The sequence below is a fragment of the Syngnathus acus genome, chromosome 3 (genome assembly GCF_901709675.1).
Source record: "Syngnathus acus chromosome 3, fSynAcu1.2, whole genome shotgun sequence".
In the NCBI taxonomy this organism is placed as follows: domain Eukaryota; kingdom Metazoa; phylum Chordata; class Actinopteri; order Syngnathiformes; family Syngnathidae; genus Syngnathus; species Syngnathus acus.
The window spans coordinates 17,214,955-17,229,610 of record NC_051089.1 but is presented as its reverse complement, the minus strand read 5'-3'; the positions used below and the strand labels follow the sequence as shown (position 1 = coordinate 17,229,610).

Here is a 14,656-nt window from a genome sequence, read left to right as displayed (position 1 = left end):
TCAAATTGATCAGTAGCTCGCTTAGCCAAAAGCAATTAAACAAAGCAAACTGTGATGCGGCTATTACTTGTGGTATGTTGGCTCCCTCCAGCGGTATGTGGAAGAACTAGTGAAGTAAATACAATTAGAATTGACTCAAAACTATGCATACAGCCAGTTTTAAACAAAGTGCATCAGCTGCATTTCAATTTGAAATAAGAAACATTTCCAAATTATGATGATGATGATAGAACTTTATTCATCCCACAGCGGGGAGATTTACTTGTCACAGCAGCGCATATGAGTGCATGAATACAAGTGCCAAAATTTCAAAAAAGGTTAAATAACAGACAAGGACAAAGACAAGTGCCGCTAGCAGAGACGAAACACAATTGTATCAGGTGCCACGCATGTTGTAGAGCAGGGGTCACCAACCTTTCTTAAACCGAGAGCTACTTCCTGGGTACTGATGAAGGCAAAGGGCTACCAGTTTGACACACACTTCTGAAATAGCCAATTTGCTCAATTTGGCTTTCACTATGTGTTATTATTGTCATTTCCAGTTTACATGTAAGTGTGATTTTAACAAGAATAGCAAAAATACAGTTAAACCTTGGTTTTTGACCACAATCCGTTCCAGAAGGCGGTTCGAGAAGCGAATCGGTCGAATTCCGAATCTATTTTTCCCATTACAAATAATGGAAAAAAAATTAATCCGTTTCAAGACAAAAAACACCGCCTTTGTTAAGCATTTTTTTAATTTGCGCATACTTGTCCGATCGCGCAACTGCAGCGCACCGCCGAACGTGCAACCGTAGCGCGTCACCCACCGCGCAACTGCACCGCGCTGGTCACATTATTGTGACAGAGCCGTCGCTGAAAATATTTTTAAAGTCCTGATGTACTTTCCAAAATTTAAGTTGACCTAAGTGCGCAGGGAGCTTAATTTGGTCCGATCGCGCAACCGCAGCGCGCCGGGCGCTCACTGTCGCATTGCTTTAAGAGCGTCTGTGTTTTAGGACAGCTTTGCTGCTCCCACTTGCTTTCTTTGGAGGCATGATTACGAGTTAATCCAATCCTCAAAGTACCGAAAATACAATAAGAACGGAGTCAGTCGGCATCCGGGCCACGCGGTCGGGTTTTCTCGGGTCCTCCCGGCTCATCTCGCGAGGTTCGACCTCCGAATTTTGTTCGACAACCGAAGCAAAAAAATCTCGAATTTTTTGTTCGAATTCCGATTTGTTCGAGGACCGGGACGTTCGAAAACCGAGGTTTGACTGTAAAATAAATAGATGCAGCTCACTGACAAGTGCCGCTATTTGAGCTAATTTTAGAACAGTCCTGCGGGCGACACATGCGGTCCTCACGGGCGACCTGGTGCCCGCGGGCACCGTGTTGGTGACCCCTGGCGTAGAGGATGGCTGAGGCCACCACAGAGTCATAGAAGGTCCTGAGGAGAGCCCTGCAAGGACCTCAGTCTCCTCAGCAAGTGGAGGCGACTCTGGCCCTTCTTGTACAGGGGCGTGGGTGTGATCAGTCCAGTCCAGTCTGTTGTTAAGGCCAACACCCAGGAATTTGTAGTTCTCCACTACCTCAATGTCCGATCCCTGGATGTTCACCGGAGTGAAGTGGGGTGCTGTCCTCCTGAAGCTCACAATCATCTCCTTTGTCTTGCTGGTGTTCAGCTGAAGCTGGTTGAGCTCACACCAGCTGACAAAAGTCCTTGATGACCGTCCTGTATTCCAGATCGTTCCCCTCCGAAACATATCCAACAATGGCCGTGTCGTCGGAGAACGTCTGGATGTGGCAGTGTGCGGTGTCGTGGGTAAAGTCAAAAGTGTACAGGGCGAAAACGAAAGGAGAGAGCACCGTACCCTGGGGGATACCTGTGCTGCAGCGCACCACGTCAGACTCACAGCGATGTAACCTCACATACTGCGGCCTGTCGGTGAGGAAGTCTGTTGTCCATGCAGCCAGGCAGGCGCTGGTCTACACCCATCTTCACCCTGAGCAGTGACGGCTGGAAGGTGTTAAAAGCGCTGGAGAAATCGAAGAACATGATCCTCCCAGGTGAAGCAGTGTTCTGTGCAGTAAATAAATCACTACATCGTCCACCCCAACACCAGGGCGGTAAGCAAACTGCAGGGGGTCCGGCTGCGCTCCCACCAGCGAATATAAATAGGATAAAATAAAATATATATAATGTAAATATTTCATACAGTTGGAATGCGATGATTCAATCCAGCATGGCACCCAAAAAAACAAGACATCCCTTCAACCTTAGTGGGGTTCATTCAGTCCGGCTCAGAAGATGAGGCGCTGGCTGAGGGAGCATAAAAGAAAATACATTCAAGGCATTGGCATTTTTTCAAAACAGGAAGGGCAAAACGTCTCACTTACAAGCTGGAGCGTAATTGGCTGAAATGGAAGAGAAGCGAGAGGAGATTAGGAATCGCCACAAACGGAGAAAACATTTGTGTCGTCGTTCACCTTGTTGGCATTTGGGACACTTGGCCAGGAACACCCCCACCGCCACCGCCACCAGAGCCAGGACCACCAGCGGGACAGTGATGGACACCGCCTTCTTCCTGTCTTCCTCTTCTTCACAAGGCAACAAAGCGAGACACGTGAACGACTGTGGGCGTCACGCCAAGCCGTGTCCGACGCGTGGCTCACCCTGGATGCGCACGTTGCTCAGGATGCTTCTGGCGTACAGCTTGGTGACCATCTCCTCCCGGACCCCATCCAGTTTGAACACGCATTCGTAGCGGCCCTCCGCGGCGGGCGTCAGCTCCACTTTCAGGTGGGCCGTGGTCTGGAAGGTTCCGTCGTGGTTGGGGAGGGTTTCCCCCATCTCCACATCCTCGTGGATCCGCTCGCCGTCCTTCCTCCAAAAGAGGTTCGACGTCCTGGGGTAGAAACCCGTGGCGTGGCAGGTGACCGGAGAGGAAGGCGTCTTCTGCAGGAGAGACACCGTGGGAAGCTCTGCGCGCAAAGATGGAGAGAAGAGTGGAGGATGTGCACGGAGGAAGAGAAACAAATTGAAAGAGCGTCAAAGATGGGCATTGTGTGTGAGCTTGAAAGACGCAGAGAAGGCGTGAGAGGACAATGTACCGGTTCTGGTCAGGAACTCCCTCCCGTTGCTCACGTGTTTCTTCAACCGTAAAGGACAGACCTCAGTGAAGACATTCTCCAAGTATTGATTACTCTCATTCAATTGGTCCCACTTGAGTTTGGTGATGAAAGCTTGCGGATGTGCTGCGATCCAGCTCATCGTCTTCAGCTCAAATGATATGAAGTCTTCTCCATCGTAACTGAAGTGCACCCAACCATCAACCTCCCCAGTCTCATCATTCCATTCACAGCCTACCATCTCCTGAAGCATGTGAACACCTGAAAGGATGGCGCACAAGATTCAGTGAAGACGATGATCAGAGAGAAAGCAGTGACAAAACAAGTGTCATTTGACGAGCAGAAGGTTGGACGTAAACAAACCTCCAGTTTGGTTTAAGCGCTTATTAAGGTTTTCAATGCTGGCTTTGAAGACCTGCTCATGAATAATACTGCCCGCCGTCTCTGTCTCCCAGTAGTGCGGATCATCTTCTGTGATTTTGTCCACCCAGTCTTGTTTCGCTTTAGCTTTCCCGTGGTTGCTGTCAAAGTGCAGAATCTGAACGCCGTCAACATACGCGGCCTCCCAGTACTCTGGTAGCTTTGCAACTTGAGAGCCCGTCAGGAAATAATTGAGCGTGTGAATGACTGGAAGACAAACACAAAAATGACACACATGATCAAATCAATCTTCATATTTTCAATGATTCCGCCTGCAGTTGGAACTTTGTAGCACTTGAAATTGGAAATGTCATGTTTCTCCAAACACGTTCTTCCGCACAAACTTGTCAAACTTGAATTTGACAACATGTCTCTGTTTTTTTCTTTCAGTTGTTAATATGTTCGATTTCAGTGTGACGCCCTAAGCGAGATATTCTATGCCCCTCAGCAGTGACTGACATCCACTGATGAAAGAAATCTAATTACATAACTTTTGCCATTCTCCTTAATTTGCACACAAAAAATCCAATAATAATATGAGGCAATTCTTTTGTTCAGACAAGTGAAACACTTTTAGATGTTACCTGCTGACAGTTTCGATTGTCTCCAGTCTTCCTCACAGTCGAAACTGTCAGCAGGTAACATCTAAAAAAATGTCACTTGTCTGAACAAACAAACTGCCTTATATAATTTACGGAGACATGATGACTCTTATCGAAATAATAATGTAAGGAGGCTATACAATGTTTTTTTCTGAAAGATTAGACACAATTTTATTGCCATGACTGTGAAATGTTAATTATTACCGTAATTTTCGGACTATAAGTCGCGGTTTTTTTCATAGTTTGGGTGGGGGGTCGACTTATAATAAGGAGCGACTTATGTGGTTTTTTTTTCAAAAATCTTCCCAAAAAAAAAAAGTGAAACCGCGATAAACGAACCACGATGTAGCAAGGGATTACTGTAATTTGAATTTCAAGTGACGTCAGCAGCGCGACGCGGCGGTTGTTTATATAAAGGACAAAGATTGATCACGGGATGACGAAGATGACGAAGGACCCCACGTACTACCGGCATCATTAGCAGCTTTGTTTCTAAGTGACACGGCGGACGAAGAGTTTGAAGGATTTAAGGATTTGGAGTGACACAGAAGGTTTGAAAAACTATTAGGGCTTTTACGCACGCCCCGTCCTATTCTATGGAGCTCTCTTTCACCTCGGTGGATGGAAGTCTGGGGCCGGCGCTCGGCCGGGTGGCTGTCCGAGGACGGTGGATAGGGCTCGGTCATGGCTTTTACGCACGCCCGGTCCTATTCTATGGATCTCTCTTCCACTTCCGTGGCTGGAAGTCCACGCCGCCACACGCCTGGAAGTTTGTTTTGTTAAATAAAGAGCCGTTTACCAAACCCACATCTTTCCTTGTACTTTGTTAACGCTACAATATAGTTATATACTAGTCCCGTCCCCCGGTTGTTTTGTTACGTGCATATTGTCTTAGTTTATGTCCGTGTGCCTATGTGCTCGCCCCTCCGCTCCCGTGTGCCCATGATCAGTTTGATCATTCTCACCTGCCTCTTGTTACCTGTCGTGTATATAAGTCCTGTCTGCCCCTCATGCCCCGTCGCATCATTGTTGTCGTACTGTCTTGTTGTCGTCATGTCCTGCTGTCTTCGTGTCTCACGTCCCAGTCAGTCAGTCAGTCAGTCAGTCAGTCAGTCAGTCAAGTTATTGTTTAGTTAAGTCATGTCAGTTTGACGAGTCTGTTAGTTTGTGTTCTCCAATAAACAGAGATTGGACCAAGTCACACATGTGCAAGTCTCAAGTGAGTCTCAAGTCTTAACCTTCAAGTCTCAAGTAAGTCCCAAGTCATGTTTTTCTTGGGCAAGTCAGGTCAAGTCCTTAAATAGGTCAAGTCAAGTCCAAGTCAAGTCCTTAAATAGGTCAAGTCCAAGTCAAGTCACCTTATTATTGCAATTTTACCCGCAGAATCTGATCTTAGTAATGTGAAAAGACAAGATATAAGTAACCATCATTGTCCAATGTGTCTAACCTGTTTAAAAAAATATGACAATAATTTGGATTTGCACTGTAATTTCTGATATTCAGTAAAATACACCATGGAATCAAACAAAAAAGAAATTACCTCATACAATGATTGACAGCTCAATCTAAACAAATGAACGTCTGCCAACAGTGTCTGACACATTTGAGTTGCAAATATGAAAAAATAATCTGAAAAAAATCAGAAAGAAGAAACACATTAAAGAGCATTAGAAACATTTCATGTTTCATCTGTAACATCTGGAGACACCAGAGCTCTATAAACTTCAAACGGACAAAGTTTGAAGTTGTCGTCTGGCTGTCTGAAATGTTTCTGTTGCATATCTTGCACTGTGCTGTCCGTCTTTTGCCGTCATAAAGGTAATTACGATAGCCGAAGGTACCGCTCCCGCTGACATGTTTGTGCATGTCTGATATAAAGGGGCGTGATTCTCCATTAAACAGAGAGGGCACGACTGATTGATTGACAGGGTCGCGATCCAATCATGACAACGCCATTCTCAGCCTGCGCTCCTACCGTATTATCGATATTATTTTTTTAAATGAATTATTAATTTTATATTCAAACTGAAAACATAAACAAAATAACACTGAAGTCAATCAAGTCATCGTGTCTCAAGTCAAGTCCCGAGTCTTTAACTTCCAAGTCCAAGTCGAGTCTCAAGTTTTTTGTTTTTTTTTGTCAAGTCGCAAGTCATCAAAACAGCGACTCGATTCGACTTGAGTCCAAGTCACAGTGACTCGAGTCCCCATCTCTGCAAATAATTACTACAGATTTTGTCAGCACATGTCCTGACTAAGACTAGGAGGCAGGAGCATATTACGGCAGTTTTAAAATCTCTACATTGGTTCCCTCTGTATTTCAGGGTCGATTTGAAAAGCATTATTACTGGTTTGTAAATGTTTTAATCGTCTAGGTTGGGTCATCACATCTTTCAGATCTACTACGTGTACTGTATGAACTCTTGCTTCCTCTGAGATCCTCTGACACTCGACTTTTAATCACTCCAAAAATCAAGGCACACACTCATCATGAGCCCCTTTTCCACCAATAAATTCAGTAACATTTAGTTCCTGGTTGTAGATCATTTCCTAAATTATTATATGCATTGTTTGTTTATCAATGGCCACCGTACTGGTGTGCAGTGGGACAATCAGAATGCTCATCTCCCCAGTTCCATTCTGTTATATTATCTGGCGCCCGCCATTTTTGCCAGTGGAAATAAACTACAATAACGGTAACCCTGGTATGATAATTAACTCGTACCCAGAGCAAACGCTTTCACTGGGAATATAGATTCCTTGTAATACAAGTAGATTCCTGTATCCCAGGTGGTTTGCAATTCTACCGCAATTCCTCGTTCTTGCTAAATCATGCAAATGAGAACGTCGGGGCGGATGTTGTGTTACTCATTACTGACACCCAGTGGCTCTTAAAGGTATCGTTCCGGTTTTACACTTCCCATTCGAGGAATAACCTGCAGGAGAACTGCAGGGCTGAAGAGAATGTTCATGTTTTTAAGAACAGGCTCAAGACATTCCTTTTTACTTGAGCTTTTAATTAAGACCTTTTTAATGTATTCATCTATTTTATTCATCTTAACTTATGTATTAACTTATGTCTTTTAATTATGTAAAATGTTATTCACATGCTGTGTTTATATTCACAGATCTGTTTCTTTTTATGCTTTTACTATTTTAGCATTCATGTTTTAAGATAGTTATTTATGTTTCAGTTTGATAGTTTTATGTTTCAAGCTCTGTCATGTCTTTTAAAATACATAATTATTGTTTTTCCCTGTTTAGTCTCTATACATCAGACTCCAGGTACAACTTAGACCACTCCCACCTGCAAAAGTTCTCGGATGATACGGCCATCATTGGATGCGTACCAGACGGGAACGACCGTGAATATAGGGGGCATCATCAGTGACTTTGTGAGCTGGTGTGGGGCCAATGCTCTTAAAATCAATGCCAGCAAAATGAAGGAGATGGTCATCGACTTCAGGAAGAAGTCACACCCTACTGGACCAGTGAACATCCAGGAAAAGGACATCGAGACAGTGTTCTCTAACAGGTAACTGAGTGTCCGCCTCAACAACGGGCTCCACCTGATGAGGAGACTGGGGTCCTTCAGAGTCTGCAAGACTGTTAGAGTCATTTTATGACTCAGTGGTAGCATCTCCCTTTTGTTCTATGCAGTGGCCTGCTGGGGGAACGGATGCACTGTAAGAGACAGGAGCAGGATTGACAAGCTGGTGCGAAAGGTTTGCTCTGTGCTGGGATGTCCTTTGTCGGTTGTCTCCGGGTGTTGATTTTCGTGCGATAGTCCGGTGTGGGGTGGGAGGCTGTTTTTATTTTACTTTACAGTATGTAAAGCACTTTTGAGTTACATGTCTTGGAAGAAAAGTGCTATACAAGGAGATTGATATAGATTGGTTGATTGATAAATATACAAGTACTTTGTACAGCTATACACACAGGCACAGGCACACAAGACACAAATGTCTGAAATAATTACTCAACATTTGTTTAATTTGGGTGTTGTATTTTAGCTGTAGATTTTATTAAGACTAAACTAACAGTATTCAGTTCAATTCGATTCAGACTAATATTTTCTGTGCTTTAGACTGTGACCCTGAAACGTTTTTTCCGCTGCAGAAAAACCTCATGAGATGCACCAAAAAAGTAAATATCACGGTCATGGCCTATTTCTCCTAGGTCACAAGTCTCTCTAATCTATTTTTTTTTTTTTTTTTAGTTTGCAAATGTAATTAAAACAAAAAAAAAAACATACCAAAGAGAGATGTGAAGAGATTAAACAACACTGCAAACCAAATGCTTTACAATGTGTCTGCAGTACAATGATTTCACTAATGGATGGTGCTGTTGCTCAGCACTATCTCAGATTTCAGTAAGGGGTTGCACAACCTCAAGTGAGTTGGTGTGTACGGTGCCACACTTGGCGTATGAGTACTGTATTTGAGCAGGAATGAGACAAATTTAGCAATTTTCACAATTAAATCATGCACTTTAAAATAAAAACAATAAGCACTGCGCAGAAAACTCGATCAAAATAATTTTATTAAATTATTTACTTATTACTCTTCATCACCTGCCTGCACATCCGTGCATGAGTTACACTTGTTTTACCAGTTGAGAGTTTTGGCAGTGTGAATGGCTTCTGTCTCGGCAACATAAACTCAAGGACACTTTGAAGATTTGATCATCAGCACACATGACCTGCTGACTGACAGGCACAGCCACCAGCTGTTTCAATGCAAACATCCACACTTCATCTTAAATTATGCTGATGCAATGCTAAGCAGCACAAAAAAGTAAAATGTCTAATTTCCATCTTCATAGAGGACTTCATCAATGAGCACATCATTGTTGTCAACAGGGATGTCCTGACACAGTTGCTCTTTATAGGCCAAAGCAATGGTGTAGGGCTTTCCTTTGGGGTGCTGGAAGCAGCGCGCTAGATAGGTGTCATAGAAACCCTTGCCCCTGCCCAGACGTTTTCCAGACAGGTCAAACCCAAGACCTGGCATCAAGATGAGATCCAGACCTCCTAGAAAATATTGGTTTAAAATGAGTCTTATGGTTTGTTGTACACTGAGTCATATAGCTTCTGGCATAGATCTGTGGTTAAATTATTGAGGATCTAAAAGCTAAACTCTATTGTGCTATACAGTTTTATTTGAACTATTTGCAAATTATTTTGCCAGAGGTAAAAAAAAAAATAAAAAAAATGCAGACTGTCTACCTGCAGACAATGCTTCTTCTCTGCCCTTGTCATCTTCAGAAGGCTGTAGGATATTCCAAGATGTCTTGGATAATGTGGCCATGTCCTGCATACTGTTGAGCTTCAGCATGTCCATGTGGTTGCTACATTGATCATATCTGGGGATGAAGCAGCTTTTACCCACTTTAAACATATCTTTGATGATTTCCTCAGTGTGCACTTCATCATCCATGCTGAGAAACACTGCAATACTTTTACAAGCCAGATATTTTGGGTGTCTGATGAGCTGAAAGAAATAAACAGTCCAAGACAATTAGATTTAATATCACATTTGGATGAGTGGCTATCACTGATGCCTCAGAAGTACAAGTTTCTCGGTTAAAATTGCTTGTCTTTCTGTGTGGAGTTTCAATCGTCTCCCCAAATGTGGTTTCTGATCACGTAATCAGGATTTGTTTGTCCACCATGTGGGTAGTTAACATCAGGAAGATTCTCTATTGAAATGCTCAATAAATATCAGAACAAAATGAGTCGACCACCATTGGGAGTGTGTAGTCCTATTAACACAAGTAGTATAGTCGTGGCTTCGTGACTTGTAAGCTATTTCAAACAAACATTACAAAACAAAGTGACAACAATAGCCTTAAATACGCATACTGTGACTTATCAATATCTACAACAATCTACCGTAATTTTCGGACTATAAGTCGCGGTTTCTTTCATAGTTTCGGTGGGGGGGCGACTTATACTCAGGAGCGACTTATATATGTTTTTTTTCACAACTTTTTCCTTGATCATTAACACATCACTTACAAGTATAGTTGACCACTTCACATGTTATTTTTAGTATAGTTGATCACTTCACATGCTTTGATATCTTTATCTTGAACATATTCAAAACATGAAAAATAGAGAGAAAAAATCAAATAAAGTAATTAACACTTTAAAGTGCCATATCCTCTGGACATGTCCTCTGTCACCAGGATGACATAAAGAATGAGAAATTTGATGGATGGATTTAATGATTTGGAGTGACACAAATGGTTTGATAATATTGTTGTTTATGTGATAGTTATTTAAAATCTAGTTTATATATCGTTGTATGGGCCTGTGGAATAATTTGAACTGCGGCGCGGCACACGGCATTGTTGACAAAGGACGATCGATAAAAGACGAGAAATTTGATCGATGGATTTAATGATTTGGAGTGACACAAATGGTTTGATAATATTGTTGTTTATGTGATAGTTATTTAAAATATAGTTTATATATCATTGTATGGGCCTGTGGAATAATTTGAACTGCGGCGCGGCACACGGCATTGTTGACAAAGGACGATCGATGGATTTAATGAATTGGAGTGACACAGATAGTTTTATAAACGTGTTATTTATGTAATAGTTTTTTTTAAATAACTGAATGTTACGTCAGGCCCGTTCTCAGCTCCTCGTTTGTGTTTGTCACGTTAGCATACCGTATCGTTTAGCCTGTTGTTGCTCGTTCATGTCTGTTCTTGGTGTTGGATTTTGTCGAATAAATTGCCCCCCAAAATGCGACTTATACTCCGGAGCGACTTATATATGTTTTTTTTCACATTTTTGGGCATTTTATGGCTGGTGTAGACTTATACTCCGGTGCGACTTATAGTCCGAAAATTACGGTAACTCATACACACATACCGTAATTGTCCATGTATAATACGCCCCCATGCATAATACGCACCATAAAAATGGCATGTCGATGCTGGAAAAAAGCCTGTACCCATGTATAATACGCACCCAAATTTTGACTCTTACTTAAGTCCGTAAACGTAAAATTATTTCAGAAAAAAGATCATCTTTGGGAACAACCGGATGTTATTCTGCCGGTCAGTATCACTGCGCATGCGCTAGCAAACTCGATAGCGAAGAAATGTTTCGGATTTGTGTAGGGTACATTGTGACAGCAAACGAGCAGGTGATCGAGCAAGCGTCTGATACGAGAGCATTGTGTTCGTATGGAGCGTGTTTGAAGTGAACAGCAGAGAAGAAAGGAACAAGGCAAAGTGTTGTGAAATAAAATATTACCTGTAATACGCATTTAGGTAGAGAACTGAACTCTCGCTCTTTATATAGCTGACGTGTCTTGCGCATCCGTTCTGCGCATCTGTAATGGCTGCCTCCGTATGATATCCGGTTTGCGATGGAGATTAAAAAACAAACAATATTTGACAATAACACACCATCAAGGATTGCACCATCGCATCAAACGATGTGTCGTCAATTATGAATTTTACTGACTAAGTGTGTTGGGCAGGATGGCTGAATGCGATGCGCGATTGACAACAAACAAGAAGAAAGGTGATTTCAAGTTTTATTTCGAGGGAGATTTTCTTCAAAAATTGTTGTACCCATGCATAATGCGCACCCCAGATTTTAGGACAATAAATTAGTTAAATTTTGCGCATTATACATGGCAAATCACGGTAATAATTAAACAATTATGTTTAAAATTTGTTTTATTTACCGTTTTTTTCCATGTATAATGCGCAAAATGTAACTAATTTACTGTCCTAAAATCTGGGGTGCGCATTATACATGGGTACAATTTTTTTTTTTTTTTTTTTTCTTAAGAAAATCATGGTACAACAATTTTTGAAGAAAATCTTGTCACGGATGGTTCTTTACAACGTCACTTTCCTCTCTTTTCATTTTAACCTAACTGATCGCGGTGGTGCCTTTCTGGGCAGTCGGAGAAATCAACACCAACAAAAAAAATACATCCAGCCTAGTTAAGAAATCACCAGAAAGATCACCATGACAATTGTGAATAATAAATAAATAATTATTATATATATTATATATATTATTATTATAATAATAAATAATTGTGATAAATAACTGGAACATCACTCAAATATTGGTGATCCCGTTGAGAGTCTCACATATTTCTTCGCTATCGAGTTTGCTACTGCATGCGCAGTGATACTGACCGGCAGAATAACATCCGGTTGTTCCCAAAGATGATCTTTTTTCTGAAATAATTTTACGTTTACGGACTTAAGTAACCCGGCCGGGTCATACCAAAGACTATAAAAATGGGACCCATTGCCTCCCTGCTTGGCACTCAGCATTAAGGGTTGGAATTGGGGGGTTAGATCACCAAATGATTCCCGAGCGCGGCGCCGCTGCTGCTCACTGCTCCCCTCTCCCCCAGGGGATGGGTCAAAATCACACGGGGATGGGTCAAATGCAGAGGACAAATTTCACCACACCCAGATGCGTGTGTGACGATCATTGGGACTTTTATAAAAAAATAAATTAAAAAAAAGTCAAAATTTGGGTGCGTATTATACATGGGTACAGGCTTTTTTCCAGCATCGACATGCCATTTTTAGGGTGCGTATTATACATGGGGGCGCATTATACATGGAAAAAAACGGTATATCTGATTTTATACAGTAATCCCTCGTTTTTTGCTGGGGTTAAATTCCGAAAAGAACCTGTGATAGGTGAAATCTGTGAAGTAGAAACCTTTGTTTTTTTACCATTATTATACATGTATAACATTGAAACCAAGAACAAAACCTGTTTTCAAGCCCAAACATTTATTTAACAAAGATAAGTCAATGTTTTCTTACAAATAACTACAGTAAAACAATAATTTTCATCATCAATACGAAGTACATAGTATATAGTGCGCCTCCGACTGTGCCACTGCGGCCTGACTCCGCTCTGTTGTCTGTTTTATCTGAAGCCATAACACAATGCGCTGTGAAAAAAATCTGTGAAGCAGCGAGGCCGTGAAAGGTGAACCGTGATACAGTGAGGGATTACTGTATTTTTGTAACACAATAGTTTAAAACTCTTTTTGAACACGAGAAATTCTAACTTTTTCCAATTCAACATTAGTTTTTCCATCAATTGAAACCTTTAACAGAGACACACATTCGTTAAATATGAATTCTTACAGATTTTTTTTAAATCACTTCTATCCCTAAAGTTGTAACAGTGACCTTCGTTGTTTTCAAACTCTGAATACTGTGGCATAGTTGCTTGTAGCATACTTTATACATTTTGTTGTTTTGAATTTTACCAAGTCATAGAACTTGAGTGTTAGATTTGAAAAATAATGGATTAGAAAAATAATTTGAATGGTTAATAATTCATGTAGCTTTTTTGTAGATAGGATAAGTATTTCTTTTATGTTTTCCCCATATTCCTCCACGCAGTAAGTTAGGTATAGCAATAATAGAGAACAATATGTATGTAATGATTTTTTTTTTTTTGGGAAATCGTTGACTTATCAAGGATACTTATCAAGGATTATTTTCCAGGTGATGTCTCCAGCGGAGTATTGAGTCAAATACAACAGGAAGAAATGTTATTTCATTTACCCTTTCAATTTTAAAAAGAGTCAACAATAATTTTAATTGGTGTTTTATTTGTATATGTTTGGTGCCCTGAGATTGTGAACTTTGTTTCACCTAGATTCAAATATTTATCTTAATATTTAGCCAATTCTGTAAAATATTTAATTATTTTTCCACAGTACTCAGAAGCTGTTCCTGATTTTCTCCAGAGCACCATGTGTCAGTAGAAAGAAAATTGGATTTTTATTTGTGTAACGCCACGCCATTCCATTAGAATTATAAACATGTCCCGTTTTCGTCGAAAATATACCGACTTCCAGCAATGATAAGACCATTTAAAAACACCGTCTTCATATGTGTCCAATTTCCTCACCTTTTGGCAAACAATTAAAGACTGTCGGTGCTTCTCCTCTTCACTTAAGAGTGCAACCCGACGTTTTATTTCTTTCCTAAGCGCTTGTTTAGCTGCGCGCATTGCGGCCATTCCGCCTCCTGTAGACTTGAGTACAAAGTCTACCTCATCTAAACTTGGGTTGTCTGAAACAGAAGTTAATATTATTAAATATTAACTGGTGTCACGATGCACACGCTTGGAAAACAAACAAACGTTTATATCCGAGGCGCTCAACATGTACGCAACATCCGAGTCCTGAATTTGTAGCCCGAGATGTCGTTGTAAGGGTGAGCCCGGTAGCACATGTCAGCGCTTCCGCCATATTGGATGTGGCGAAGCCGACTCATATTAAAGTTAAAGTCCCAATGATCATCGTCACACACACATCTGGGTGTGGTGAAATTTGTCCTCTGCATTTAACCTATCACTCTGTGATTTTGATCCATCCCCTGGGGGAGAGGGGAGCTGTGAGTAGCAGCGGTGCCACGCTCAGGAATCATTTGGTGATCTAACCCCCCAATTCCAACCCTTAATGCTGACTGCCAAGCAGGGAGGCATTGGGTCCCATTTTT

At 41.5% G+C, this 14,656-nt stretch overlaps 2 protein-coding genes across 7 annotated transcripts; both read right to left on the bottom strand.

Annotated features, from left to right (window-relative positions):
• Positions 1-1,553: 1,553 nt before the first annotated feature.
• On the bottom strand, positions 1,554-3,610 carry LOC119120075 (major histocompatibility complex class I-related gene protein-like). 6 transcript variants are annotated; one of them, XM_037246701.1, is made up of 6 exons: positions 3,475-3,610; positions 3,094-3,372; positions 2,656-2,964; positions 2,470-2,580; positions 2,376-2,397; positions 1,554-2,298 (listed from the first exon to the last, which is right to left on the bottom strand). In XM_037246701.1, the coding sequence occupies exons 2-6, from the start codon at positions 3,362-3,364 to the stop codon at positions 2,274-2,276; spliced, it is 738 nt and encodes a 245-aa protein (XP_037102596.1). In that variant the 5' UTR covers positions 3,365-3,372; positions 3,475-3,610; the 3' UTR covers positions 1,554-2,273. The 6 variants fall into 6 exon arrangements, with proteins under 6 accessions (XP_037102596.1, XP_037102595.1, XP_037102597.1 ...); XM_037246700.1 differs by having other exon boundaries at positions 1,554-2,302; positions 2,380-2,397; XM_037246702.1 differs by having other exon boundaries at positions 1,554-2,302; positions 2,380-2,382.
• Positions 3,611-8,655: 5,045 nt separating this feature from the next.
• On the bottom strand, positions 8,656-14,335 carry mthfs (5,10-methenyltetrahydrofolate synthetase (5-formyltetrahydrofolate cyclo-ligase)). Its single transcript, XM_037246717.1, has 3 exons — positions 14,064-14,335; positions 9,361-9,625; positions 8,656-9,165 (listed from the first exon to the last, which is right to left on the bottom strand). Exons 1-3 carry the CDS (start codon positions 14,172-14,174, stop codon positions 8,939-8,941), a joined length of 603 nt encoding a protein of 200 aa, XP_037102612.1. The 5' UTR covers positions 14,175-14,335; the 3' UTR covers positions 8,656-8,938.
• Between the last annotated feature and the right edge of the window lie 321 nt (positions 14,336-14,656).

What these genes read in the sequence shown, in the direction of transcription:
- LOC119120075 (XM_037246698.1), bottom strand. Translation starts at nt 3,364, where the DNA reads ATGCTTCAGGAGATGGTAGGCTGTGAATGGAATGATGAGACTGGGGAG. An exon ending in GGAGTTCCTGACCAGAACCG is followed by an intron (nt 2,965 to 3,093) that starts GTACATTGTCCT and finishes CTTTGCGCGCAG; the next exon opens with AGCTTCCCACGGTGTCTCTC. An exon ending in GAGCAACGTGCGCATCCAGG is followed by an intron (nt 2,581 to 2,655) that starts GTGAGCCACGCG and finishes TGCCTTGTGAAG; the next exon opens with AAGAGGAAGACAGGAAGAAG.
- mthfs (XM_037246717.1), bottom strand. Translation starts at nt 14,174, where the DNA reads ATGGCCGCAATGCGCGCAGCTAAACAAGCGCTTAGGAAAGAAATAAAA. An exon ending in CTTTAATTGTTTGCCAAAAG is followed by an intron (nt 9,626 to 14,063) that starts GTGAGGAAATTG and finishes TATTTCTTTCAG; the next exon opens with CTCATCAGACACCCAAAATA. An exon ending in AGAAGAAGCATTGTCTGCAG is followed by an intron (nt 9,166 to 9,360) that starts GTAGACAGTCTG and finishes AATATTTTCTAG; the next exon opens with GAGGTCTGGATCTCATCTTG.